Source organism: Coregonus lavaretus (genome assembly GCF_964263955.1).
Source record: "Coregonus lavaretus genome assembly, chromosome: 21".
In the NCBI taxonomy this organism is placed as follows: Eukaryota; Metazoa; Chordata; class Actinopteri; order Salmoniformes; family Salmonidae; genus Coregonus; species Coregonus lavaretus.
In genome coordinates, this window is record NC_140008.1 from 31,466,210 (window position 1) to 31,492,715 (window position 26,506).

Sequence of the window (26,506 nt, forward strand, 5' to 3'; positions counted from 1 at the left end):
TTTTTGTTTGTTCTTTCCAATGTGTCAAGTAATTCTCTTTTTGTTTTCTCATGATTTGGTTGGGTCTAATTGTGTTGTTGTTGTTGTTGTCCTGGGGCTGTGTGGGGTCTGTTTGTGTTTGTGAACAGAGGCCCAGGACAAGCTTACTTAGGGGACTCTTCTCCAAGTTCATCTCTCTGTAGGTGATGGCTTTGTTATGGAAGGTTTGGGAATCGCTTCCTTTTAAGTGGTTACTATCTGCCCCGTGAGTTCCCCCAATTGTTTGTTACCGTTGTGTACTGTTGATAATCACAAGTTTACTGGAGAACTGAGACCAAGTAGAGACTTTGGACAGGGTGGATATGGTATAATAAAGGCAGTTTATTCAGAGGTAAAGATATCTGGAATCGCGTGCACGGACTCGTGCACGTGTGTAGGTCACCTAAATCATCAGAAAAATTGCCCCTCCTGAGAATTTTTTCAGGAGCCGCCACTGATGGCAACAGTAGTTATCAGTGTTGTAATGTCCAATCAGGCTAAAGTCGTGCTTCAAATGGCTCCCCCCCCCTTTTGGGGCGATTTCAGTCAGGTTGAAAATCGCCCAGAAGTCTGTCATAGACTCCCATGTAAAATCTATTTTTTTCAAATTTCAGAGCTTTCAATACAATCTCTATGGGTGTCTGAGGGCTTGCACTTATGCGCTTTCGTCATACGTAACGTAACCATGAACGTAACTAAGAAAAGAGCGGATTGTGTCTTTGAAAGAAGTTCCTTTTTGTCTGCGAACAAATGAAGATAAATTGGCAACGAAACAATTAGGACCTCCCAGACCAAATTTAGTAATTCAACAGGTTTCTACTAAAGGCGGAAAGTCCTACACCCGAGGATTTTCCAAAAATTGGTACGAACGAAAAAATAACATTGCCACTCAACTGGATGAGGGATACAGGCTAGCTGTCCGCCGCCACAACGATGAGGTTAGTGTTGATAATCACAAGTTTACTGGAGAACTGAGACCAAGTAGAGACTTTGGACAGGGTGGATATGGTATAATAAAGGCAGTTTATTCAGAGGTAAAGATATCTGGAATCGCGTGCACGGACCCGTTCGTCAAACTCTTAGGGAGCTATACATTAAGCCCCATTACTTACCATATCAGATAAGAGAAATTGCTGCAGCTACATATATTTTACATCCTGGCCCTACATAGTTCACTATTTGCATCACTTACCAAAATATTACATGTGGTCATATATGCTTGGAAAGTGGAGATGCCATAGAACGTCAAAAAAGTAAACATTGCTGGAGACACATTGCCGTTTTGGAGAAGACATCGCGTTTGCTAGCGAAGAGATTTGTTGTGGCAAATGAACTTGGGCTGGGAATTGCCAGGAACCTCACGATAAGATATATGCATTGCGAGTCTCATGATTCTATACGTATTGCGATTCGATACTGTGATTTTATTGCGCACCATATGTCTGTTGCAGAGGGATCAGAAAGCCATGAGAACGAGTTTTGATCAGTCATGGAAATAAAAGTGCTGAAAACAAATTGGCTCCCAATGTGAAAAGATTGAGAACAAGCTATGAAGGAACAATAATGGTGTTTTGGTGCAGGTACAGCCAACTAGCGCTAAAATATTGCGATATTGTCAATACAGTATATCGTAAAGTATCACTATGTAACTCGATTTCTTTCACCCCAATCCCTCAAATTAACGGTAAATAACTGAATTGTTTGCCCCACATTTAGCTAAGATGATTAGCTAGCCAGCTAAAATGTTTTATTTAGTTAGCAGTCGCATCTACAATAGTTTACTGTCAATAACATGTCTCCAGAAATGACGTGGTGTCTCCAATTGTGTTGACATTTTACAATTGCGATGCGCATCCATGAGTATCCACTTTCTGTAGCTCAGCTGGTAGAGCACGGCGCTTGTAACGCCAAGGTAGTGGGTTCGATCCCCGGGACCACCCATACACAAAAATGTATGCACGCATGACTGTAAGTCGCTTTGGATAAAAGCGTCTGCTAAATGGCATATTATTATTATTATTATTATTATTATTATTATCTGAAGAGAGCCCCGAAACATTGTGTGCAGACATTTTATGCAATAAATGAAGTAGGTTGAATCTAGTAGTTCTGATCTTCTGATTGGTCCTGATGAGTTGGGCGAGGTCCCCTCCAGGCTACTGTCACTGTTGCATTGGCTCTGAGTCGGGTTCTCTGTCTTCAAATGTTCAGCCTAAGAGAGGGGATTTTTGTGTGTGTGTGTGTGTGTGTGTGTTTAACAGTGATGATGTGTGTGTGTGTGTGTGTGTGTGTGTGTGTGTGTGTTTAACAGTGATGATGTGTGTGTGTGTGTGTTTGTGTGTGTGTGTGTGTGTGTCCTCAGAGCAAGAACTCGTGAGTTGGAAGAACTGAGAGGCCTATGGCATGGGTGTTGTCCTTGGCCACCTGCTGACAAAGCTGACAAGATAGGACCCTTTTGTCCATTGTTATTGGATAGGAACAGAACTTATAACCAGCTCCTGACCTAAATAGATCTTAGCACAACATTTTACTCAACATATCATATTCCATATTCACTATAACAAATATATTTACTACGACATTAGCAAGAACCGCCACATCCTCAGCCGGCTAATCCAGTGTGTGAAGTTTTGCGGACTGTTTGAGTTAGCTTTGCGAGGCAAAGATGAAACTGAGGGCTCCACCAACCCTGGTAAGCCAACACTTTTGAGATCAGTCAATAAATGCTTCTGGTATTGACTTATATGCTGCCCATGTCTTCATGTTGTTGCTGGACATATCTTTTTTAAAATGTGTGTAGGTCACCTAAATCATCAGAAAAATTGCCCCCCCTGAGAATTTTTTCAGGAGCCGCCACTGGATCTGGGGAAGGGTACCAAAAAATGTCTGCAGCATTGAAGGTCCCCAAGAACACAGTGGCCTCCATCATTCTTAAATGGAAGAAAGTTTGGAACCAACAAGACTCTTCTTAGAGCTGGCCACCTGGCCAAACTGAGCAATCGGGAGAGAAGGGCCTTGGTCAGGGATGTGCCCAACAACCCGATGGTCACTATGACAGAGCTCCAGAGTTCCTCTGTGAAGATGGAAGAACCTTCCAGAAGGACAACCATCTCTGTAGCACCACACCAATCAGGCCTTTATGGTAGAGTGGCCAGACGGAAGCCACTCCTCAGTAAAAGGCAAATGACAGCCCGTTTGGAGTTTGCCAAAAGGCACTTAAAAGACTCTCAGACTATGAAAAACAAGATTCTCTTGTCTGATGAAACCAAGATTGAACTCTTTCGCCTGAAAGCCAAGCATCATGTCTGGAGGAAACCTGGCACTATCCCTAAGGTGAAGCATGGTGGTGGCAGCATCATGCTGTGGGGATGTTTTTCAGCGGCAGGGACTGGGAGACTAGTCAGGATCGAGGGAAGATGAACGGAGAAAAGTACAAAAAGATCCTTGATAAAAACCTGCTCCAGAGCGCTCAGGACCTCAGACTAGGGCAATGGTTCACCTTCCAACAGGACAACGACCCTAAGCACACAGCCAAGACAATGCAGGAGTGGCTTCGGAACAAGTCTCTGAATGTCCTTGAGTGGCCCAGCCAGAGCCAGGACTTGAACCTGATGTAACATCTTTGGAGAGATCTGAAAATAGCTGTGCAGCGACGCTCCCCATCCAACCTGACAGAGCTTGAGAGGATCTGCAGAGTAGAATGGGAGAAACTCCCCAAATACAGGTGTGCCAATCTTGTAGTGTCATACCCAAGAAGACTTGAGGCTGTAATCACTGCCAAAAAAAGCTTCAACAAACTACTAAGTAAAGGGTCTGAATTATTGTATAAATCAGTATAATGGCGCAGGAGGGGATGGTTGCCGTTTTACGGGCTCCTAACCAACTGTGCTGTTTTGTGTGTTTTTTCGCATTGTTTGTAACTTATTTTGAACATAATGTTGCTGCTACTGTCTCTTGTGAACGAAAAGGGCTTCTGGTTATCAGAACAGCGATTACTCACCTCGAACTGGACAAATATTTTTTATTTAATGAGTCCGATACGAAGGACATACTGCTTCTCCGAGACCAGGCCCAAATCACTGTCATTAGCGTGAAGAAAAGATGGAAATAGAGGGGGCGGAGTTAGGGGTGCCTTGTTAGAATTTGTCGGCGAGTGGATAACCCACCTCTACCATCTGTTCTATTGGCCAACGTGCAATCACTGGAAAATTAACTTGATGATCTCCATTCGAGAGTATCCTAACAACGGGACATTAAAAACTGTAATATCTTATGTTTCACTGAGTCTTGGCTGAACGACGACACGGATAACATACATTCGGCTGGGTTTTCCGTGCATCGGCAGGACAGAACAGCTACGTCTTGTAAGATGTGGGGTGGGTATGTGTGTCTATTTGTCAATAGCAGCTGTTGTGCAATGTTTAATATTAAAACAGTCTCGAGGTATTGCTCGTCTGAGGTAGAGTACCTCATGATAAAGTGTAGACCACACTATCTACCAAGAGAGTTTTCATCAAAATTTTTCGTAGCCATCTATTTACCACCACAAACCGATGCTGGCACTAAGACCGGACTCAATGAGCTGTATAAGGCCATAAGCAAACAAGAAAATGCTCATCCAGAAGCAGCGCTCCTAGTGGCCAGGGACCTTAATGCAGGCAAACAAATCCGTTCTACCTAATTTCTACTAGCATGTCACATGTTCAACCAAAGGGGAAAAAACTCTAGACCACACACAGACGCATATAAAGCTCTCGCTCTCCCTCCATTTGGCAAATCTGACCATAATTATATCCTCCTGATTCCTGCTTACAAGCAAAAACTCAAGCAGGAAGTACCAGTAACTTGCTAAATACGGAAGTGGTCAGATGACGTGGATGCTATGCTACAGGACTGTTTTGCTAGCACAGACTGGAATATGTTCCGGGATTCATCCAATGGCATTGAGCAACATACCACCTCAGTCACCGGCTTCATCAATAAGTGCATCAATGATGTCGTCCCCACAGTGACCGTACTTACATATCCCAACCAGAAGCCATGGATTACAGGCAACATCCGCACCGAGCTAAAGGCTAGAGCTGCCGCTTTCAAGGAGCGGGACACTCATCCGGACGCTTATAAGAAATCCCGCTATGCCCTCAGACAAACCATCAAACAGGCAGGGCTTGCAAACTATTATGGACTACAAAGGGAAACCCAGCTGTGAGCTGCCCAGTGATGCGAGCTTACCAGACAGGCTAAATGCCTTTTATGCTCGCTTCAAGGCAAGCAACACTGAAGCATGCATGAGAGCACCAGCTGTTCCGGAAGACTGTGTGATCATGCTCTCCGTAGCCGATGTGAGCAAGACATTTAAACAGGTCAACTTTCACAAGGCCGCGGGGCCAGACGGATTACCAGGACGTGTACTCAGAGCATGTGCGGACCAACTGGCAAGTGTCTTCACTGACATTTTCAACCTCTCTCTGACCAAGTCTGCAATACCTACATGTTTCAAGCAGACCACCATAGTCCCTGTGCCCAAGAAAGCGAAGGTAACCTGCCTAAATGACTACCGCCCCGTAGCACTCTCGTCGGCAGCCATGAAGTGCTTTGAAAGGCTGGTCATGGCTCACTTCAACAACATCATCCCGGAAACACTAGACCCACTCCAATTCGCATACCGCCCCAACAGATCCACAGATGACGCAATCTCAATCGCACTCCACACTGCCCTTTCCCACCTGGACAAAGTAAACACCTATATGAGAATGCTGTTCATTGACAACAGCTCAGCGTTCAACACCATAGTTCCCACAAAGCTCATCACTAAGCTAAGGACCCTGGGACTAAACACCTCCCTCTGCAACTGGATCCTAGACTTTCTGACAGGCCGCCCCCAGGTGGTAAGGGTAGTTAACAACACATCTGTCACGCTGATCCTCAACACATGGGGCCCCTCAGCGGTGCGTGCTCAGTCCCCTCCTGTACTCCCTGTTCACTCATGACTGCATGGCCAAGCACGACTCCAACACCATCATTAAGTTTGCCGAACGACACAACAGTGGTAGGCCTGATCACCAAAAATGATGAGACAGCCTATAGTGAGGAGGTCAGAGACCTGGCCGTGTGGTGCCAGGTTAACAACCTCTCCCTCAACGTGACCAAGACAAAGGAGATGATTGTGGACTACAGGAAAAAAAAGAGGACTGAGCACGCCCCCATTCTCATCGACGGGGCTGTAATGGAACAGGTTGAGAGCTTCAAGTTCCTTGGTGTCCACATCACCAACAAACTATCATGGTCCAAACACACCAAGAAAGTTGTGAAGAGTGCACGACAACACCTTTTCCCCCTCAGGAGACTGAAAAGATTTGTCATGGGTCCCCAGGTCCTCAAAAAGTTATACAGCTGCACCATCAAGAGCATCCTGACCGGTTGCATCACCGCCTGGTATTGCAACTGCTCGGCATCTGACCGTAAGGCGCTACAGAGGGTAGTGCGCACAGCCCACTACACCACTGGGGCCAAGATTCCTACCATCCAGGACCTATATACTAGGCGGTGTCAGAGGAAGGCCCAAAAAATTGTCAAAGACTCCGGTCATCCTAGTCATAGACTGTCCTCTGTGCTACCGCACGGCAAGCAGTACCAGAGCGCCAAGTCTAGGACCAACAGGCTCCTTAACAGCTTCTACCCCCAAGCCAAAAGACTGCTGAACTATTAATCAAATGGCCCCCGGACTATTTACATTGACCCCCCCCCCCCCAACCCCCCCCCCCTTTGTTTTTACACTGCTGCTACTTGCTGTTTTATTATCTATGCATAGTCACTTTACCCCTACCTACACATAGAAATTACCTCGACTAACCTGTACCCCCGCACATTGACTCGGTAAGGTCTACACCTGTTGTACTCGGCGCATGTGACAAATACAATTTGATTTGATATGTGATATTTCCGGGGGGGGGGAGGGGGGGTTTGTTATACATTTGCAAAACAATCTAAAAATCTATGGGGTGTAGATTGATGAGGGAAAAAAACAAACATTTTAGAATAAGGCTGTAACGTAACAAAATGTGGAAAAAGTAAAGGGGTCTGAATACTTTCCGAATACACTGTAAATAACTACACACTATAGTTCTGCCCGACAAAATCCTTCCTAACAGTTTAAAGGTATCTCTATCACTTTTTTCATTCACATCCAACAGGTTTTGGCATGTATATACCTCCATATCAGGTGTTTGAAATAACTTCAACTTCTATAGTTTTTAGTGTGTTTTTTCAGTTGTTGCTGAATATCTTTCACGTCTATTCATGCACCTTGGTTGGAAAGCATGGTAGGAACAGAATACATTTTCCTTAATAAAAAACGTACAGTGATCTACCGGTATGTCATGCATATCACAACATTAATCTCATCAGCTACTCAGTTCAGATGAGGTCAACACCTGGCCCTGGAAATGCATCACCTACTGATCAACATTCCGCGATCTTCTAGCCATCCAGGACGTACATGCCAGGTGGTATCTGAGAAAGGCCCAACAAATTGTCAAATAGCCAAATTCCCTTGTAAGATGCTGACACTTCTTACAAGGGACATTCCAGGATCTCTAATCAGCCAAACAACTGTGCTGCTCCACTTGAGTCTGTCCAAAGGTCAGTGTGTGTACTGTATTTTTGTGTGTGTATGTCTGATGCTATCTGGATGTGGTGCAACTTGTAGGTTTACCTTGATAGCTGTGGATGCTATCTGGATGTGGTGCAGCTTGCGCAAAGTGCTCTCTCTGTCGATGAAGTAGGAGGCAGCCAGCTGGTGCAGAGCTTCCAGAGTCACACTGGACGAGTTGCCAGAGTAGTCGCTCACCTCTGCCTTCTTACTCAGCTTCCTCTTGTCCACAAATATCGTTAAGGCCTCTTCCCCTGCAAACAGAAAGACAGCATTGGGACAATGTTTGCTGACATTGTTTAAACAGGCTTTGTTTCAACTGTTTGGAGAAAGTTCGCTGGCTAACATTGTTGAAACAGTCTATACATATGTCAGCTGATGTTATTTAGACAGTCTGAACTATATAATCAACAGCTACCCACTGATAGTAGTAATGGCAATAAAATGTAATATCAATGCATTATTCACTGCCAGTGATTATGACTTAACCAGGTGCTATTTGGTAGAATATGAACAATTATAAACCGGGAAGTTTGGGTCCTGGATGCGGATTGCTGAAACAGCATTTCAGCAATGTGTATATCAGACAATATACCACAAGTATGACTCAAAAAATACTTGTTTCCTGATCTATTTATGTTGGTAACCAGTTTATAATAGCAATAAGGCACCTCTGGGTTTTGTGATATATGGCCAAAATACTGTACCACGGCTAAGGACTATACAGGCACCGCGCTTCACATCACAGCCCTTGACTACAGTTGAAGTCTAAAGTTTACATACACTTAGGTTGGAGTCATTAAATCTCGTTTTTCAACCATTCCACAAATTTCTAGTTAACAAACTATAGTTTTGGCAATCAGTTAGGACATCTACTTTGTGCATTTTTCAAACAATTTTTTAGAGACAGATTATTTCACTTACAATTCACTGTATCACAATTCCAGTGGGTCAGAAGTTTACATACACTAAGTTGACTGTGCCTTTAAACAGCTTGGAAAATTCCAGAAAATGATGTCATGACTTTAGAAGCTTCTGATAGGCTAATTGACATCATTTGAGTCAATTGGAGGTGTACCTGTGGATGTATTTCAAGGCCTACCTTCAAACTCAGTGCCTCTTTGCTTGACATCATGGGAAAATCAGAAAGAAATCAGCCAAGACCTCAGAAAGATAATTGTAGACCTCCACAAGTCTGGTTCATCCTTGGGAGCAATTTCTAAATGCCTGAAGCTACCACATTCATCTGTACAAACAATAGCACGCAAGTATAAATACCATGGGACCACGCAGCAGTCATACCGCTCAGGAAGGAGATGCATTCTCTCTCCTTGAGATGAACGTACTTTGGTGCGAAAAGTGCAAATCAACCCCAGAACAACAGTAAAGGACATTGTGACGATGCTGGAGGAAACAGGTACAAAAGTATCTATATCCACAGTAAAACAAGTCCTATACCGACATAACCTGAAAGGCCGCTCAGCAAGGAAGAAGGCACTGCTCCAAATCGCCATAAAAAAGCCAGACTACGGTTTGCAACTGCACATGGGGACAAAGATCATACCTTTTGGAGAAATGTCCTCTGGTCTGATTAAACAAAAATAGAACTGTTTGGCCATAATGACCATCGTTATATTTGGAGGAAAACGGGGGTTGCTTGCAAGCCGAAGAACACCATCCCAACCATGATGCACAGGGGTGGCAGCATCATGCTGTGGGGGTGCTTTGCTGCAGGAGTGACTGGTGCACTTCACAAAATAGATGGCATCATGAGGAAGGACAATTATGTGGATATATTGAAGCAACATCTCAAGACATCAGTCAGGAAGTTAAAGCTTGGTCGCAAATGGGTCTTCCAAATCGACAATGACCCCAAGCTTACTTCCAAAGTGGTGGCAAAATGGCTTAAGGACAACAAAGTCAAGGTATTGGAGTGGCAATCACAAAGCCCTGACCTCAATCCTATAGAACATTTGTGGGCAGAACAGAAAAAGCGTGTGCGAGCAAGGAGGCCTACAAAACTGACTCAGTTACACCAGCTCTGTCAGGAGGAATGGGCCAAAATTCACCCAACTTACTGTGGGAAGCTTGTGGAAGGCTACCTGAAACGTTTGACCCAAGTTAAATAATTTAAAGGCAATGCTACCAAATACTAATTGAGTGTATGTAAACTTCTAACCTACTGGGAATGTGATGAAATCAATAAAAGCTGAAATCATCCTCTCTACTATTATTCTGACATTTCACATTCTTAAAATTACGTGGTGATCCTAACTGACCTAAGACAGGGAATTTTTACTACGATTAAATGCCAGGAATTGTGAAAAACTGAGTTTAAATGTATTTGGCTAAGGTGTATGTAAACTTTTGACTTCAACTTTACAGTCGTGGTCAAATGTTTTGAGAATTACACAACTATTGTTCTTCTTCTTACTGCTTCAGTGTTTTTAGATACTTTTGTCAGATGTTACTATGGTATACTGAAGTATAATTACAAGCATTCCATAAGTGTCAAAGGTTTTTATTGACAATTATATTAAGTTCATGCAAAGAGTCAATATTTGCAGTGTTGACCCTAATTTTTCAAGACCTCTGCAATCCGCCCTGGCATGCTGTCAATTAACTTCTGGGCCACATCTTACTGATGGCAGCCCATTCTTGCATAGTCAATGCTTGGAGTTTGTCAGAATTTGTGGGTTTTTGTTTGTCCACCCGCCTCTTGAGGATTGACAACAAGTTCTCAATGGGATTAAGGTCTGGGGAGTTTCCTGGCCATGGACACAAAATGTCGATGTTTTGTTCCCCGAGCCTCTCAGTTATCACTTTTCCATTATGGCAAGGTGCTCCATCATGCTGGAAAAGGCATTGTTAGTCACCAAACTGTTCTTGGATGGTTGGGAGAAGTTGCTCTCGGAGGATGTGTTGGTACCATTCTTTATTCATGGCTGTGTTCTTAGGGAAAATTGTGAGTGAGCCCACTCCCTTGGCTGAGAAGCAACCCCACACATGAATGGTCTCAGGATGCTTTACTGTTGGCATGACACAGGACTGATGGTGGCGCTCACCTTGTCTTCTCCGGACAAGCTTTTTATCCGGATGCCCCAAACAATCGGAATAGGGATTAATTGGAGAACATGACTTTACCCCAGTCCTCAGCAGTCCAATCCCTGTACCTTTTGCAGAATATCAGTCTGTCCCTGATATTTTTCCTGGAGAGAAGTGGCTTCCTCGCTGCTCTTCTTAACACCAGGCCATCCTCCAAAAGTCTTTGCCTCACTGTGCGTGCAGATGCACTCACACCTGCCTGCGGCCATTCCTGAGCAAGCTCTACAATGGTGGTGCCAAGATCCATCAGCAGAATCAACTTTAGGAGACGGTCCTGGCGCTTGCTGGACTTTCTTGGGCACCCTGAAGCCTTCTTCACAACAATTGAACCTCTCTCCTTGAAGTTCTTGATGATCCGATAAATGGTTGTTTTAGGTGCAATCTTACTAGCAGCAATATCCTTGCCTGTGAAGCCCTTTTTGTGCAAAGCAATGATGACGGCAAGTGTTTCCTTGCAGGTAACCATGGTTAACAGAGGAAGAACAATGATTTCAAGCACCATCCTCCTTTTAAAGATTCCAGTCTGTTATTCTAACTCAATCAGCATGACAGAGTGACGCAGATCCGGGTGCCTTGTAAGGATCTGACGGCGAACGAGTAAACTGCCTCTCCCATCAATCCTATTAGCCAACGTTCAAGCTTTTGAGAATAAAATGGATGATTTAAGATTACGGTTATCCTACCAACGGGACATTAAAAACTGTAATATCTTATGTTTCACGGAGTCGTGGCTGAACGACAACAATGATAACATTCAGCTAGCAGGCTATACGCTACATCGACAGGACAGAACGGCAGACTCTGGTAAGACAAGGGGCGGTGGTCTGTGTATATTTGTAAACAACAGCTGGTGCACAAAATCAAATACTAAGGAAGTCTCGAGGTTTTGCTCGCCTGAGGTAGAGTATCTTATGATAAGCTGTAGACCACACTATTTACCAAGAGAGTTTTCATCTATATTTTTCATAGCTGTCTATTTACCACCACAAACCAATGCTGGCATTAAGATTGCACTGAATGAGTTGTACAAGGCCATTAATCAACAGGAAAACGCTCATCCAGATGCAGCGCTCCTAGTAGCCGGGGACTTTAATGCAGGGAAACTTAAATCCGTTCTACCTCATTTCTACCAGCATGTTAAATGTGCAACCAGAGGGGAAAAAACTCTAGACCACCTTTACTCCACACACAGAGACGCATACAAAGCTCTCCCTCGCCCTCCATTTGGCAAATCTGACCATAACTCTATCCTCCTGATTCCTGCTTATAAGCAAAAACTGAAGCAGGAAGCACCAGTGATTCGGCTAATAAAAAAGTGGTCAGATGACGCAGATGCTAAGCTACAGGACTGTTTTGCTAGCACAGACTGGAACATGTTCCGGGATTCTTCAGACAGCATTGAGGAGTACACCACATCAGTCACTGGCTTCATCAATAAGTGCATCGATGATGTCGTCCCCACAGTGACCGTACGTACATACCCCAACCAGAAGCCATGGATTACAGGAAACATCCGCACTGAGCTAAAGGGTAGAGCTGCCGCTTTCAAGGAACGGGTCTCTAACCCGGACGCTTATAAGAAATCCCGCTATGACCTCCGACGAACCATCAAACAGGCAAAGAGTCAATACAGGTCTAAGATTGAATCATACTACACTGGCTCTGACGCTCGTCGGATGTGGCAGGGCTTGAAAACTATTACAGACTACAAAGGGAAGCACAGCCGCGAGCTGCCCAGTGACACAAGCCTACCAGACGAGCTAAACCACTTCTATGCTCGCTTCGAGGCAAGCAACACTGAAGCATGCATGAGAGCACCAGCTGTTCCGGACGACTATGTGATCACGCTCTCCGTAGCCGATGTGAGTAAGACTTTTAAGCAGGTCAACATTCACAAGGCCGCAGGGCCAGACGGATTACCAGGACGTGTACTCCGAGCATGTGCTGACCAACTGGCAAGTGTCTTCACTGACATTTTCAACATGTCCCTGACTGAGTCTGTAATACCAACATGTTTCAAGCAGACCACCATAGTCCCCGTGCCCAAGAACTCTAAGATAACCTGCCTAAATGACTACCGACCCGTAGCACTGACGTCTGTAGCCATGAAGTGCTTTGAAAGACTGGTCATGGCTCACATCAACAGCATAATCCCAGAAACCCTAGACCCACTCCAATTTGCATACCGCCCCAACAGATCCACAGATGATGCAATCTCTATCGCACTCCACACTGCCCTTTCCCACCTGGACAAGAGGAACACCTACGTGAGAATGCTATTCATTGACTACAGCTCAGCATTCAACACCATAGTGCCCTCTAAGCTCATCACTAAGCTAAGGATCCTGGGACTAAACACCTCCCTCTGCAACTGGATCCTGGACTTCCTGACGGGCCGCCCCCAGGTGGTAAGGGTAGGTAACAACACATCTGCCACACTGATCCTCAACACGGGGGCCCCTCAGGGGTGCGTGCTCAGTCCCCTCCTGTACTCTCTGTTCACCCATGACTGCATGGCCAGGCACGACTCCAACACCATCATTAAGTTTGCCGACGACACAACAGTGGTAGGCCTGATCACCGACAACGATGAGACAGCCTATAGGGAGGAGGTCAGAGATCTGGCCGTGTGGTGCCAGGACAACAACCTCTCCCTCAACGTGACCAAGACAAAGGAGATGATTGTGGACTACAGGAAAAAAAAGAGGACTGAGCACGCCCCCATTCTCATCGACGGGGCTGTAGTGGAACAGGTTGAGAGCTTCAAGTTCCTTGGTGTCCACATCACCAACGAACTATCATGGTCCAAACACACCAAGACAGTCGTGAAGAGGGCACGACAAAGCCTATTCCCCCTCAGGAGACTAAAAAGATTTGGCATGGGTCCTCAGATCCTCAAAAAATTCTACAGCTGGACCATCGAGAGCATCCTGACTGGTTGCATCACCGCCTGGTATGGCAACTGCTTGGCCTCTGACCGCAAGGCACTACAGAGGGTAGTGCGTACGGCCCAGTACATCACTGGGGCAAAGCTCCCTGCCATCCAGGACCTCTATACCAGGCGGTGTCAGAGGAAGGCCCTCAAAATTGTCAAAGACTCCAGCCACCCTAGTCATAGACTGTTCTCTCTGCTACCGCACGGCAAGCGGTACCGGAGTGCCAAGTCTAGGTCCAAAAGACTTCTCAACAGCTTCTACCCCCAAGCCATTAGACTCCTGAACAGCTAATCATGGCTACCCGGACTATTTGCACTGCCCCCCCACCCCATCCTTTTTACGCTGCTGCTACTCTGTTAAGTATTTATGCATAGTCACTTTAACTCTACCCACATGTACATATTACCTCAACTACCTCAACTAGCCGGTGCCCCCGCACATTGACTATGCAACGGTACCCCCCTGTATATATAGCCTCCCTACTGTCACTTTATTTTACTGTATATACAGCCTCCCTACTGTCACTTTATTTTACTTCTGCTCTTTTTTTCTCAACACTTTTTTGTTGTTGTTTTATTCTTACTTTTTTGTTTAAAATAAATGCACTGTTGGTTAAGGGCTGTAAGTAAGCATTTCACTGTAATGTCTGCACCTGTTGTATTCGGCGCATGTGACCAATAAAATTTGATTTGATTTGATTTGATCTCCAGCCTTGTCCTCGTCAACACTCTCACCTGTGTTAACGAGAGAATCACTGATATGATGTCAGCTGGTCCTTTTGTGGCAGGGCTGAAATGCAGTGGAGTATATGCAAATTGCCATCACAAAAACTGAGTCAGCAGACTTTGTGAAAATGTATATTTGTGTCATTCTCAAAACTTTTGACCACGACTGTTGTAAGGGATAAATGCTCACGATCTATACATTACCTTGGAAACTCAGTGGGACGACCGATGCGTTAGCGGAGTCCCTCTGCGGAGTTCTTGCATTCCAAGGTAATGTACAGAGCGGAGGCTTTTATCCCGCTTATAGCACAGTTGCCAAAGAAAACAATACTAAAGCAAATATTTACTGGTATAGATAGAAATGCCATGTTTTCATTGATATTTTCATTTTGATAAGTCAATTCATACTTTTTCTTCCTCCCACCAAACCTGGTTAGTCTGTTGCCCAGTTTTTTTTACAGCCACCTCCAGCATTTCTTTTGCGGCGCTTTTCTTTCTTCCCTCATTATGAGTTTTTGCTGGTTGGCAACGTTCTTTCCCTTGCTTGTTAGCTAGCTAACTATGGCTAACACAGTCACGTCAAACAATGCCTATGGCTAACAAACAATGCCGCCACAATAACAGCAAAGTAGCAGCATTTGCGTTAGTTTAAGCTGTTTTCTACTGACATTTATTTGGATACATCTATAAAAATGAGCTGACAATGCACGATTTCGCCTGGCATAGAACAGTTGTATAACAATCGAAATCAACAATACCAGTTGCTGAAAACAGCTGGTCAAACTAGAAATGTGGGAGGATTTGAAAGCATAATGCCACTTGCGTCAAGACTGCAACATTGAAGGACCGGAGAAATTCATGTTCATCACTCGCCACGTTAGGTCATCAGATGCTGCAAAATAATAACGGTGTGTTCGTAAATTTACTCTGGCCACCTACTCCGATTTCAGAGCACTCTCATCTGTGTGCCAGAGCGCAGAATAACTGATGAATTTACGAACACGCGACACCCGGTGAATATGACCGTGTGTCAATAAATGCCAGCAGCACAGTTACAGTCACTAACGCTCTAGATAAAATGAAAACAGCCAAACCAGCTCTGCTAGTGTGAGTAAAATGGTCAGAGTGAGGTGTTCTCTCATTTGTGTCTGGAAGTAGCTAGCAAGCTAGCCAACTTTAGCCAGTTAGCTTGGGTGCTTGACTGCTGTTGCAAGGTCAGAACGCTCAGATCAACCCTCGGCCAGAGGGTCAGTGTGCGCTCTGAACGCTCCGAGAGCAAAGTGCTCTGAATTTACAAACAGACAATCTGACAACGCTCTGAATTAACAAACAACCCAGAGCACACTCTGACACACTGGTGGCAATTTACGAACACACCCTAAGTCTCTGCAAAAACAAATGTTTTTCCTCGCTGGACCTGCGTTTACAATGTCTCCAATTTCAGTTTGTTTGGTTGTTGGTTTAGCTTTCTGTAACTTTGTATAGCAAGTACGGTCTGCATGGTGTAGTGCTTTAGAAAGGTAAAAAGGCTCCTATTGTTGGAACTACTTCAGAGGTGTCCTATATCTTTTCCAACTGTCCCCTATGCAGTATCAGGTTTGAATGCCCACTCTAGAGTGCCCTTCTAGCCAATCAGAAACTAGTATTCAACAATGCTGTGGAATAATAGCAAATTATAAACTGTGTGGTTCGAGCCCTGAATGCCACGGGTATGACTAAACCTTTATTTTTACTGTTCTAATTTGTTGGTAACCAGTTTATAATAGCAATAAGGCACCTCGGGGGTTTGTGGTATATGGCCAATATACCACGTCTAAGGGCTGTAACCAGGCACTCCGCGTTACGTTGTGCCTAAGAACAGCCCTTAGCTGTGGTATATTGGCCATATACCACACCCCCTCGTGCCTTATTGCTTAAATATACCACACCCCCTCTGGCCTTATTGCTTAAATATACATACAGATCCAGAGATAAGGCAGGGCGTCATCATATCATCAATAGTAATCTGTATTATGTGTTCTTCTTCCTCCGCTGCAGAAAGGTGCCCTTAATATCCCATGTTCCAGAACACGGACAGGCAATCAATTTATAACCCCAGTCAGCAGCCAGCAGCACATCTCTGGCTCATGACCAAGCACCAGCTCCTCATCTTCCTCTCCTCATACTACTCTGAATTGGTTGTGTGCCAGAGCATTGTGCTTACATCACATCAGCCAGTGCAGCTGTGTATATGTTTGTGTGTGTGTGTGGACATTTTACAGAGCCACTTATAACTATGACCTTTCCAGGAGCCCGGCTGAGGTAATCGACAAGTGTTGCTTTCCAACAGGAAACCCATTCCCTTGGCTGCCCCGACATGCACAGGGCTTTGTAGCTGAAATAAGCTGTTCTCCTGTAAAGAGCAACCACCCTCACAGCCTTATCTATCAAAACACTCCAGATTGACTGTGTAGCTGAGGGTTATACTGTACATTTAGATGTATTGAGGTTTTTAAATGAGCTTTATTTATGTAGATAACACATATTCGTGAAAGGTCTTCTTCTGAATTCGTATAGGCTGCTGTACGAATATTGTACATGTCCTGCTGTCAGTGGAATTGATCTAGATACAGATCTGTTAAACATCAGCATTTTTGTGGTATAGGGAATTTACTCACAGATTACACACAGATTATCAGATTACCGTACCCCCTATTCTAACCATTAGGGGGATGAAAAAATATGACCCTATATCAGTGGATAGGGGTCAACTCCTACAGTTATATCTCATCCTGCATTCCCACAGAATTCCCAGCATTGCCACAGTGGTTTGTTTACCTCCCAGTGTTGCCGACAGCAGAAAGTGAGTCCCATACTTCCTGATCAGGTTGTCAGTGATGAGCTGGGTGGTGGGTCTCCGACCCAGTAAACGGATGTTACGGATGAACTCTGGCGTCAGTGGCAACGGCAACTCCAGGAAGTCTCTCCTCTCCACAGCCAGGTTGCTCACCTTCACCTCCCAAACTCCCTGGAAAGGAGACGACAAGAAGGATAAGACGCCATTAAAGACGCTGTTTGGTAAATAAGACCCTCACTAATTATGTGATGGTACTAATGACTTTCTGTCGGTCTGTCCTGTCTGTCTGGCAGAAGGGTAGGCGAGAGGTGAGTCTACGGGGGCTAATGATGCCTCACTGCATCATTAGCTTTAAGTTTTGACAGAGAGAGAGAGAGGAGAGAGAGAGAGAGAGAGAGAGAGAGAGAGAGAGAGAGAGAGAGAGAGAGAGAGAGAGAGAGAGAGAGAGAGAGAGGAGAGAGAGAGGAGAGAGAGGAGAGAGAGAGAGAGAGGAGAGAGAGAGAGAGAGAGAGAGAGGCGAGAGAGAGAGAGAGAGAGAGAGAGAGAGAGAGAGAGGGAGAGAGAGAGAGAGAGAGAGAGAGAGGAGAGAGAGAGAGAGAGAGAGAGAGAGAGAGAGAGAGAGAGAGAGAGAGGATGAGAGAGAGAGAGAGAGAGGAGAGAGAGAGAGAGATGAGAGAGAGAGAGAGATTCCAAAGCATGTATCATTTGGAAGATGAATGTAGCTGGGGAGGAGACTGCTTTCAAAGCGAGCAGCTGACAGTTGCTCTTCTTAATAGCCACATCATGACAGCAATGTGTAGTGACAGAGAAACCCATAGACATCAGCCAATCTAACACTCAATACAACTCATAATGAGAGAAGAAAGAAAAGCGCTGCAAAGGAAATGCTGGAGGCGGCTGTAAAGTTTTGAAAGCTGAACAAAATATTTCTCATCAGCGTCTGTAGATGTGCCATCCTCCTCTGTTTACATTGACAAACATTATTCTGTATGCAACCTTAAAGATGGGAGCATCGTATGCCGTTACGCCTTGACAGACTTTGTTTGCGTTAATCCGCTGTGTTTAAATAATCATAGTATCTAGTATTTTAATTGGCTCTGACAGGTTCAGATAATGTTTCTGTGAGTCAGGTTGAAATGAACATGCTCTGTCTGTATCAGTTAGCTGGAGGCTACAGTAGAAGCTATGTAATGTAGGAAATAATTTTCTTATTTCAATTTTTTCCACTTCTGTCCGTCCCTCTCCCTCTGTCTCGTATTGCTATACTTCTATGTCTTTCTCTCTCCTCCTCCTTCTCCTCCTCCTCCACACACACACACACACACACACACACACACTCCCTAAGTACCCTCACAGGTACGAGTTACCACTAAATGATGCACTGCGCTGTGAAGTGGAGGCTTGTCTGCTATAATGAGAATAGGTTGGCCATCCTGGGCTGTAGGTGATGGATGGAGGGAGGATGGCCTTTTGATAGAAGATATATCACATTAAAGCAAGAGTAATGAGGAAAAGCATCACACCCAGATGTTTGATGGATTCATTCATGGTAAAAACCCTGAGTGCAACCTGCTTCTCTAGGGTCATATGGAGCAATGTGGAATTATGTCAAATAATTTCAAGCTGCTCTTGTATAGTCAGTAATGTAGCAATACATTTCATTTGTATAATGTAAGTTTGCATGTGTCCATTTATGGAAAAGCTTTCTGAAATACATATATGAAACATACAGTGTAATGAATGTACAGTATTCACACTCATATACTTATACTTTAGACATGGCCCTTGAGTAATTTGTCGGTCAATTACACCTAGCATAACCATTCATCCTGACCTCTTTTCACCCCATACATATACATTCCTGTTCAACTGGGGTACTATAGTATTGCTCACCAGTTCTAACTTGCTTTGCTATGTTAGAGCTGAGCTCTCCAGTTCAAAGGTATCGCACGTAAGAAGTGAAAGAGGAACAAGAGAGGGGAGAGAGAGGAGCGAGAAAGGAGAGAGGGAGCGAAGGAACAGGTAAGGAATGTGTAGCCTCAAATCCCCTCTGTTGCTCGTTTCTGCAGTTATCGTTGACTGTGATAAGCTGGGCTTGTCTTATCTTAAACCCCCCATAGGCCTAATGGTATGTCCACCAGGGAGTGAGATGAAATTAAATGGATTTCACCATGGTGCAGTTTTCGGCATTCTGCCGTCTTTCCTTATACTAGACCATGCAGTTGTTATTTTTATCTGTCTGTCATCACTATACTGTATGTAGCTACCTTGGTTTAATTTGCGATACCATTAATTCATTTTCACACATCTCATTGTTGGACTATTTCTGTAAGTGGAGATTCTGAGAGCTGAGATTTCTGAGAACTGGGATACTGTATCCTGGCCTGCATACTGCATCTACCTTGGCTATCTAGAACCTAAAATGGTTATTCGGCTGTCCCCATAGGAGAACCCTTTGAATAACCCTTTTTGGTTCCAGGTAGAACCCTTTTGGGTTCCATGAAGGACCCTTTCCACAGAGGGTTCTACATGGAACCCAAAAGGGTTCTCCTGTGGGGACAGCCAAAGAACCCTTTTGGAACCCCTTTTTCTAAGAGTGTATGGGTATGAAATGAGAAGGCCACTGTAGCACAGATCAAACAACAAATGTGATGCATTGCAGCCTTAACAAAATATGTCATTCATACTGTGACCTTCTCTATGCAATTTGGCGCCAACACACCCACTTATGTGACTCAAATGCACTATGTCAAAAACACAAGAGATACACACGTGTAGCCTATGGTTGCCTATACTCTGGTGTAAGCGTAGCCTACGTTAGCCTACACCCTGTTGTCTATGGCAACTGTCACTTGGCAATGGATGCCTAGGACAGGTGGTGCAGTGGAACCCCGTCTCTAATCATGTTGACTGAGGGAAATGCTGTTTCACTCGCTAAATCACTGAGTGATTCCCCAAACAAGAAAACAGCCTTTATTTTCCTGTTATAGGACTCATTAAAATTATTTCAAATTCAATCAGGAGGAGATGTGGAATATTGAAAGAGGGATGAGAGGGTGCGATTTCATTACTGTAGTGTAGGTACACGCCACACACTGTAACGAGAAGTTGTGGTAATTCATCATCTCTCTGTCAGTGAGGATTATGAGAATTTAGCAGAGATCCAAAACTCTGCAGGAGAAGAACCGGGCAGGAAAATAATATTGTCACTTTCCATCTCATCAGGTCTCTTTTGCTGTGAAATTATGTGTTATGGGCCAGGGAATAGATTGTCAGATATGAGAGGTGATTTGAAAACCAACAAACAGTGTGGTTGACTGTTTGGCTATGCTGCTATCGCTGGGAATTTGGAACAGAGTGGACATATTGGATCAATGCTTGTCAGCATGCCACAGAACTTTTCATATTAACAGAGACAGAGGCAATTACTACCACCTACATGCACTTTAATACAAAATGGCCACCACTCAATTCCTCAATAAAACCAAAAGTTGTCAGGCAAAGTTGGCAAAGCAATATTTACACTGAAGGGGTAGCCTACTCAAGTACTATTTGAGAAAGTCTGGTCACACAAATCTCCTAGGTGGCAATGGTCCGAACGGATATTGTCACTTATCGGCGTAGTAACAAACCCCCACCTCGCATCCCATGCGATCCCAAACTGTTAAATTTGTTCACACTCCTCTTGTTGGCAGAGAGACATTTTGCAGTTTTAATGCTCATTTCCTGCAATTCTACAGATTTTGCCATGTGGCAGAGAGTCATTTTTGAAGTTTTAAAGGTCTTTCCGTGCAAAATTCTACACATTTTGCCATGTATTATGTGTGTTCATATGATACCAGGGGTTGAATCCCTACTGAGGGCCCCACCACCGAGAGGTCCAAGGTTGCCAAGGTCGTTTCCCTGCTGACCGGACGGGCGTTGGAGTGGGCTACGGTCGTCTGGGAGAGAGGAGAGAATGAGTTGGGTTCCTATGAGAGGTTCAGGGCGGTCTTCGACCATCCTGCAGAGGGCAGAGAGGGAGGTCAGCAACTTTTTCAACTTCAGCAGGGTGCCCAGACCGATGCGGAGTATACCCTCACCTTTCGGACAGTGGCAGCCTCCAGCAGATGGAATGAGCCGGCGCTCCGCACTCTATTCCGCAGTGGACTGAGCGAGGAGGTCCAGACGGAGTTGGTATGTCGAGATGACAACCTATCCTTGGACGCTCTCATCTCAATGGCCATCCGTCTGGATAACCTTCTTCGGGAGCGTCGGTGTCCACCTCGCCACTCGCCTCCCTCCTTTGGCTGTCCTGAGGCAGAGCCTGAACCCATGGAGGTGGCGGCCACGCACCTCTTCGCAGCAGAGTGGCGTCGCCGAAGACAGCTGGGGCTCTGTTCCTATTGCGGCCAGGAGGGACACCAGCTTCAGCGGTGCCCAGTGCGTCCTAACCCAGGATCCACTAGAGCAGAGGGGCGGCCCCGTAACCTTCCGTATCCCAGGGTAGGCGTGAGTATTCCATCCTCACTTTCCACCAAACCCTTTCTGGTTTCAATTTCACTGTCTGGCTGTCCGTCATCTGTTGTCTCTACAGCTCTAGTGGACTCCGGTGCCGCTGGGAACTTCATCGACCAGGCCCTCACATCCTCCCTGAACATAACTTAATACATGCTCTCCTCTCCTTTTCCTGTCCAAGCTCTGGATATGCAACCATTGGGATCCGCCACAATTACTCATGTCACAGCACCAGGAAAGCCTTCCCTTCATCACCGCACACATTCACAAAGTCATCCTCGGCCTCCCGTGGCTCCAACTCCATAACCCCACCATCTACTGGTCATAGAGGAGGATTACCACCTGGGGACCAGGATGTCGGAGGACCTGCTTTCCCGCACCCTGTGGTTCCACGTCAGTGGAGGGCCCTGTGAGTGTCCGCCAGCCCATCATTCAGTCCTCCCGTATCGTTGGCCCCGTGTTTTGGGACATAGATGTGGACAATCGCAAGGCTCTGGAGAGGGAACCCGCTCCTGCCACCTGCCCTCCGGAGCGCATCTATGTCCCTGTGGGGTTCAGAGATTGGTTGCTGACCTGGGCACACATATCCCTCGCCGCTGGACACCCAGCTATCACCCGCACCACTCAATCCCTTTCTGAGAAACTGGTGGCTCACTTTGGCGCAGGACGTTGCACACTATGTCAAATCATGTTCAACATGCACTCAATCTAAATATCCCCGGCACACTCCAGCAGTTAAACTATTTCCCCTTCCCGTGCCCCAGCATCCCTGGTCTCATCTGTCCATTGATTTCGTCACTGATCTCCCCTCTGATGGTTTCACCACCATTTTGGTGATTGTGGACAGATTCTAAAAATCATGCCGTTTCATCCCTCTCGCTGGTCTCCCTACCGCTCTCCAGGTCACTGAGATACTGTTCCAGCAGGTCTTCCAGCACTATGGCCTTTCGGAGGATATCATCTCCAATCGTGGCCCCCAAAACATATCACGTGTATGGAAGGCTTTCATGGAGAAGCTGGGGGTCACGGTCAGCCTCACTTCCGGTACCGGCCTCAATCTAACGGGTTGGTGGAGAGGATGAACCAGGAGCTGGGGAGGTTCCTGAGGAATTATTACCAGGACCGGCAGGGGGAGTGGGCCCGATTGCTTCCTTGTGCTGAAAACGCCCAGAATTCATTGCGACACTCCTTTCCAGTGTGTTCTGGGCTATCAGCCGGCCCTGGCTCCGTGGACTCCGAGCCAGTCCGAAGCTCCTGCGGTGGACGAGTGGTTCAAATGAGCAGAAGAGGTATGGAACGATGACCACGTGAGACTCCAGTGTGCCGTCAGAAAGAGCAGGCGGATCGTCACCGCAGTGAGGCGCCAGTGTTCCATCCTGGTGATCACGTCTGACTCTCTACCAGGAACCTCCCCTCCGCCTGCCCTGTATGAAGCTGAGTATCCGGTTTGTGGGGCCATTCAAGGTCCTCCGGAGGGTCAACAAGGTAATTTTACAGATTACAACTCCCCACTTACTACCGGATCTCACCATCTTTTCATGTTGTCCTGCTCAGGCCGGTGGTTCCTGGTTCCCTGGCTGATGCCATCCTCCACGACACCCCTCCGTCTCCCTTGGAAATCGAGGGGAGCTCCGCCTATGCCGTGAGATCCCTCCTAGACTCCCGACGTCGTGGGGGTCAGCTACAGTACCTGGTGGATTGGGAGGGGTACGGTCCAGAGGAGCGGTGCTGGGTTCCGGTGGATGACATTCTAGATCCCAACATTATCCGAGAATTCCACCTTTGCCGAACGGCCCACTCCTTGCCCTCGGGGCCGTCCTCCTGGCCCTCGGGGCCGTCCTCCTGGCCGGCGTTCCTGCTGCGGCTGGAGCCGAGTGTCAGGGGGGTACTGTCACGTCTACTACCCCTCTCTGGTGCTTGACGTCACTGGTCTACTAACCACCGGTCCTTGCAACCCATCATTACACACACCTGGCAACCCTCATTACGCACACCTGCACCCCATCATGAGGCACATCTGGACTCCATCACTACCCTGATTAATCCTCCTTTATCTAGCACTCCATAGCATCACTCTTCAGGCAGTATTGGTTCAGTTTTCATGTCCAGACACTTCTCTTGTTTTGTAACAAGTCCACTCTGAACAGTTGTCTGTTACTTGAACTCTGTGAAGCATTTATTTGGGCTGCAATTTCTGAGGCTTGAAACTCTAATGAACTTATCCTCTGTAGCAGAGGTAACTCTGGGTCTTCCATTCCTGTGGCGGTCCTCATGAGAGCCAGTTTCATCATAGCGCTTGATGGTTTTTGCGACTGCACTTGAAGAAACGTTCAAAGTTCTTGAAATGTTCCGTATTGACTGACCTTCATATCTTAAAGTAATGATGGACTGTCGTTTATCTTTGCTTATTTGAGCTTTTCTTGCCATAATATGGACTTGGTTTTTTACCAAATAGGGCTATCTTCTGTATACCCCCCACCCCCCACCTTGTCACAACACAACTGATTGGTTCAAACAAATTAAGAAGAAAATAAATTCTACAAATTAACTTTTAAGAAGGCACACCTGTTAATTGAAATGTATTCCAGGTGACTACCTCATGAAGCTGGTTGAGAGAATGCCAAGAGTGTGCAAAACTGTCATCAAGGTAAAGAAAGGGTGGCTATTTGAAGAATCTCAAATATAAAATATATTTAGATTTGTTTAACACTTTTTTGGGTTACAACATGATTCCATATGTGTTATTTCATAGTTTTGATGTCTTCACTATTATTCTACAATGTAAAAATAAAGAAAAACCCTTGAATGAGTAGGTGTGTCCATATTTGTATATATACTGGTACTGTATATATACAAAGTGGTGGAAAGAGTACCCAATCAAAAGTACAGATACCTTAATAGAAAGTTACTCAAGTAAAAGTGAAAGTCAGCAGGTAAAATAGTACTTGAGTAAAAGTGTAAAAGTATTTGGTTTTAAATATACGTAAGTATCAAAAGTAAATGTAATTGCTAAAATATACTTAAGTATCAAAAGTAAAAGTATAAATCATTTAAAATTCGTTATATTAAGCAAAGCAGAAGGCACCATTTTCTTGTTTTTTTTATTTTTCGGATAGCCAGGGTCACACTCCATCACTCAGACATTACTTACAAAAGATGCATTTGTGTTGAGTGAGTCTGCCAGACCAGAGGCAGTAGAGATGACCACGTGTTCTCTTGATAATTGCGTGAATTTGGCTATTTTCCTGTCCTGTTAAGCATTCAAAATGTAATGAGTACTTTTGGTTGTCAGGGAAAATGTATGGAGTAAAAACTAAAATATTTTCATTAGGAATGTAGTGAAGTAAAAGTAAAAGTTGTCAAAAACATAAATAGTAAAGTAAAGTACAGATACCCCAAAAAGCTAGTAGTTTAAAGTATTTTTACTTAAGTACTTTACACCACTGTATGTATATATTTATATATAAACTCAGCAAAAAAAGAAAAGTCCCTTTTTCAGGACCCTGTCTTTCAAAGATAATTCGTAGAAATCCAAATAACTTCACAGATCTTCATTGTAAAGGGTTTAAACACTGTTTCCCATGCTTGTTCAATTAAACATAAACAATGAATGAACATGCACCTGTGGAATGGTCGTTAAGACACTAACAGCTCACAGACGGTAGGCAATTAAGGTCACAGTTATGAAAACTTAGGACACTAAAAGAGGCATTTCTACTGACTCTGAAAATCAAAACAAAAAAGATCCCCAGGGTCCCTGCTCATCTGCATGAACGTGCCTTAGGCATGCTGCAAGGATGCATGAGAACTGCAGATGTGGCCAGGGCAATAAATTATAATGTCCGTACTGTGAGACACCTAAGACAGCGCTACAGGGAGACAGGACGGACAGCTGATCGTCCTCGCAGTGGCAGACCACGTGTAACAACACCTGTACAGGATCGGTACATCCGAACATCACACCTGCGGGACAGGTACAGGATGGCAACAACAACTGCCCGAGTTACACCAGGAACGCACAATTCCTCCATCAGTGCTCAGACTGTCCGCAATAGGCTGAGAGAGGCTGGACTGAGGGCTTGTAGGCCTGTTGTAAGGTAGGTCCTCACCAGACATCACCGGCAACAACATCACCTATGGGCACAAAGCCACCATCGCTGGACCAGACAGGACTGGCAAAAAGTGCTCTTCACTGATGAGTCGCGGTTTTGTCTCACAAGGGGTGATGGTCGGAATCGCATTTATCGTCGAAGGAATGAGCGTTACACCGAGGCCTGTACTCTGGAGCGGGATCGATTTGGAGGTAGAGGGTCCGTTATGGTCTGGGGCGGTGTGTCACAGCATCATCGGACTGAGCTTGTTGTCATTACAGGCAATCTCATCGCTGTGCGTTACAGGGAAGACATCCTCCTCCCTCATGTGGTATCCTTCCTGCAGGCTCATCCTGACATGACCCTCCAGCATGACAATGGCACCAGCCATACTGCTCGTTCTGTGTGTGATTTCCTGCAAGACAGGAATGTCAGTGTTCTGCCATGGCCAGCGAAGATCCCGGATCTCAATCCAATTGAACACGTCTGGGACCTGTTGGATCGGAGGGTGAGGAATAGGACAATTCCTCCCAGAAATGTCAGGGAACTTGCAGGTGCCTTGGTGGCAAATCTGGTGCAGTCCATGAGGAGGAGATGCACTGCAGTACTTAATGCAGCTGGTGGCCACACACCAGATACATGTTACT

The 26,506-nt window shown here is 45.4% G+C and overlaps 1 protein-coding gene across 1 annotated transcript in view; it reads right to left on the reverse strand.

Moving 5' to 3' along the window:
- LOC311148580 (BMP/retinoic acid-inducible neural-specific protein 3-like) overlaps positions 1-26,506 on the reverse strand; it is a gene marked incomplete at both ends in the record, with an annotated part of 41,974 nt that overhangs the window by 11,435 nt on the left and 4,033 nt on the right. Inside the window, 3 exon segments of the mRNA XM_084185564.1 lie at positions 7,733-7,923; positions 17,253-17,429; positions 17,432-17,442. Of these exon segments, the coding sequence (XP_084041690.1) occupies positions 7,733-7,923; positions 17,253-17,429; positions 17,432-17,442 (379 nt within the window).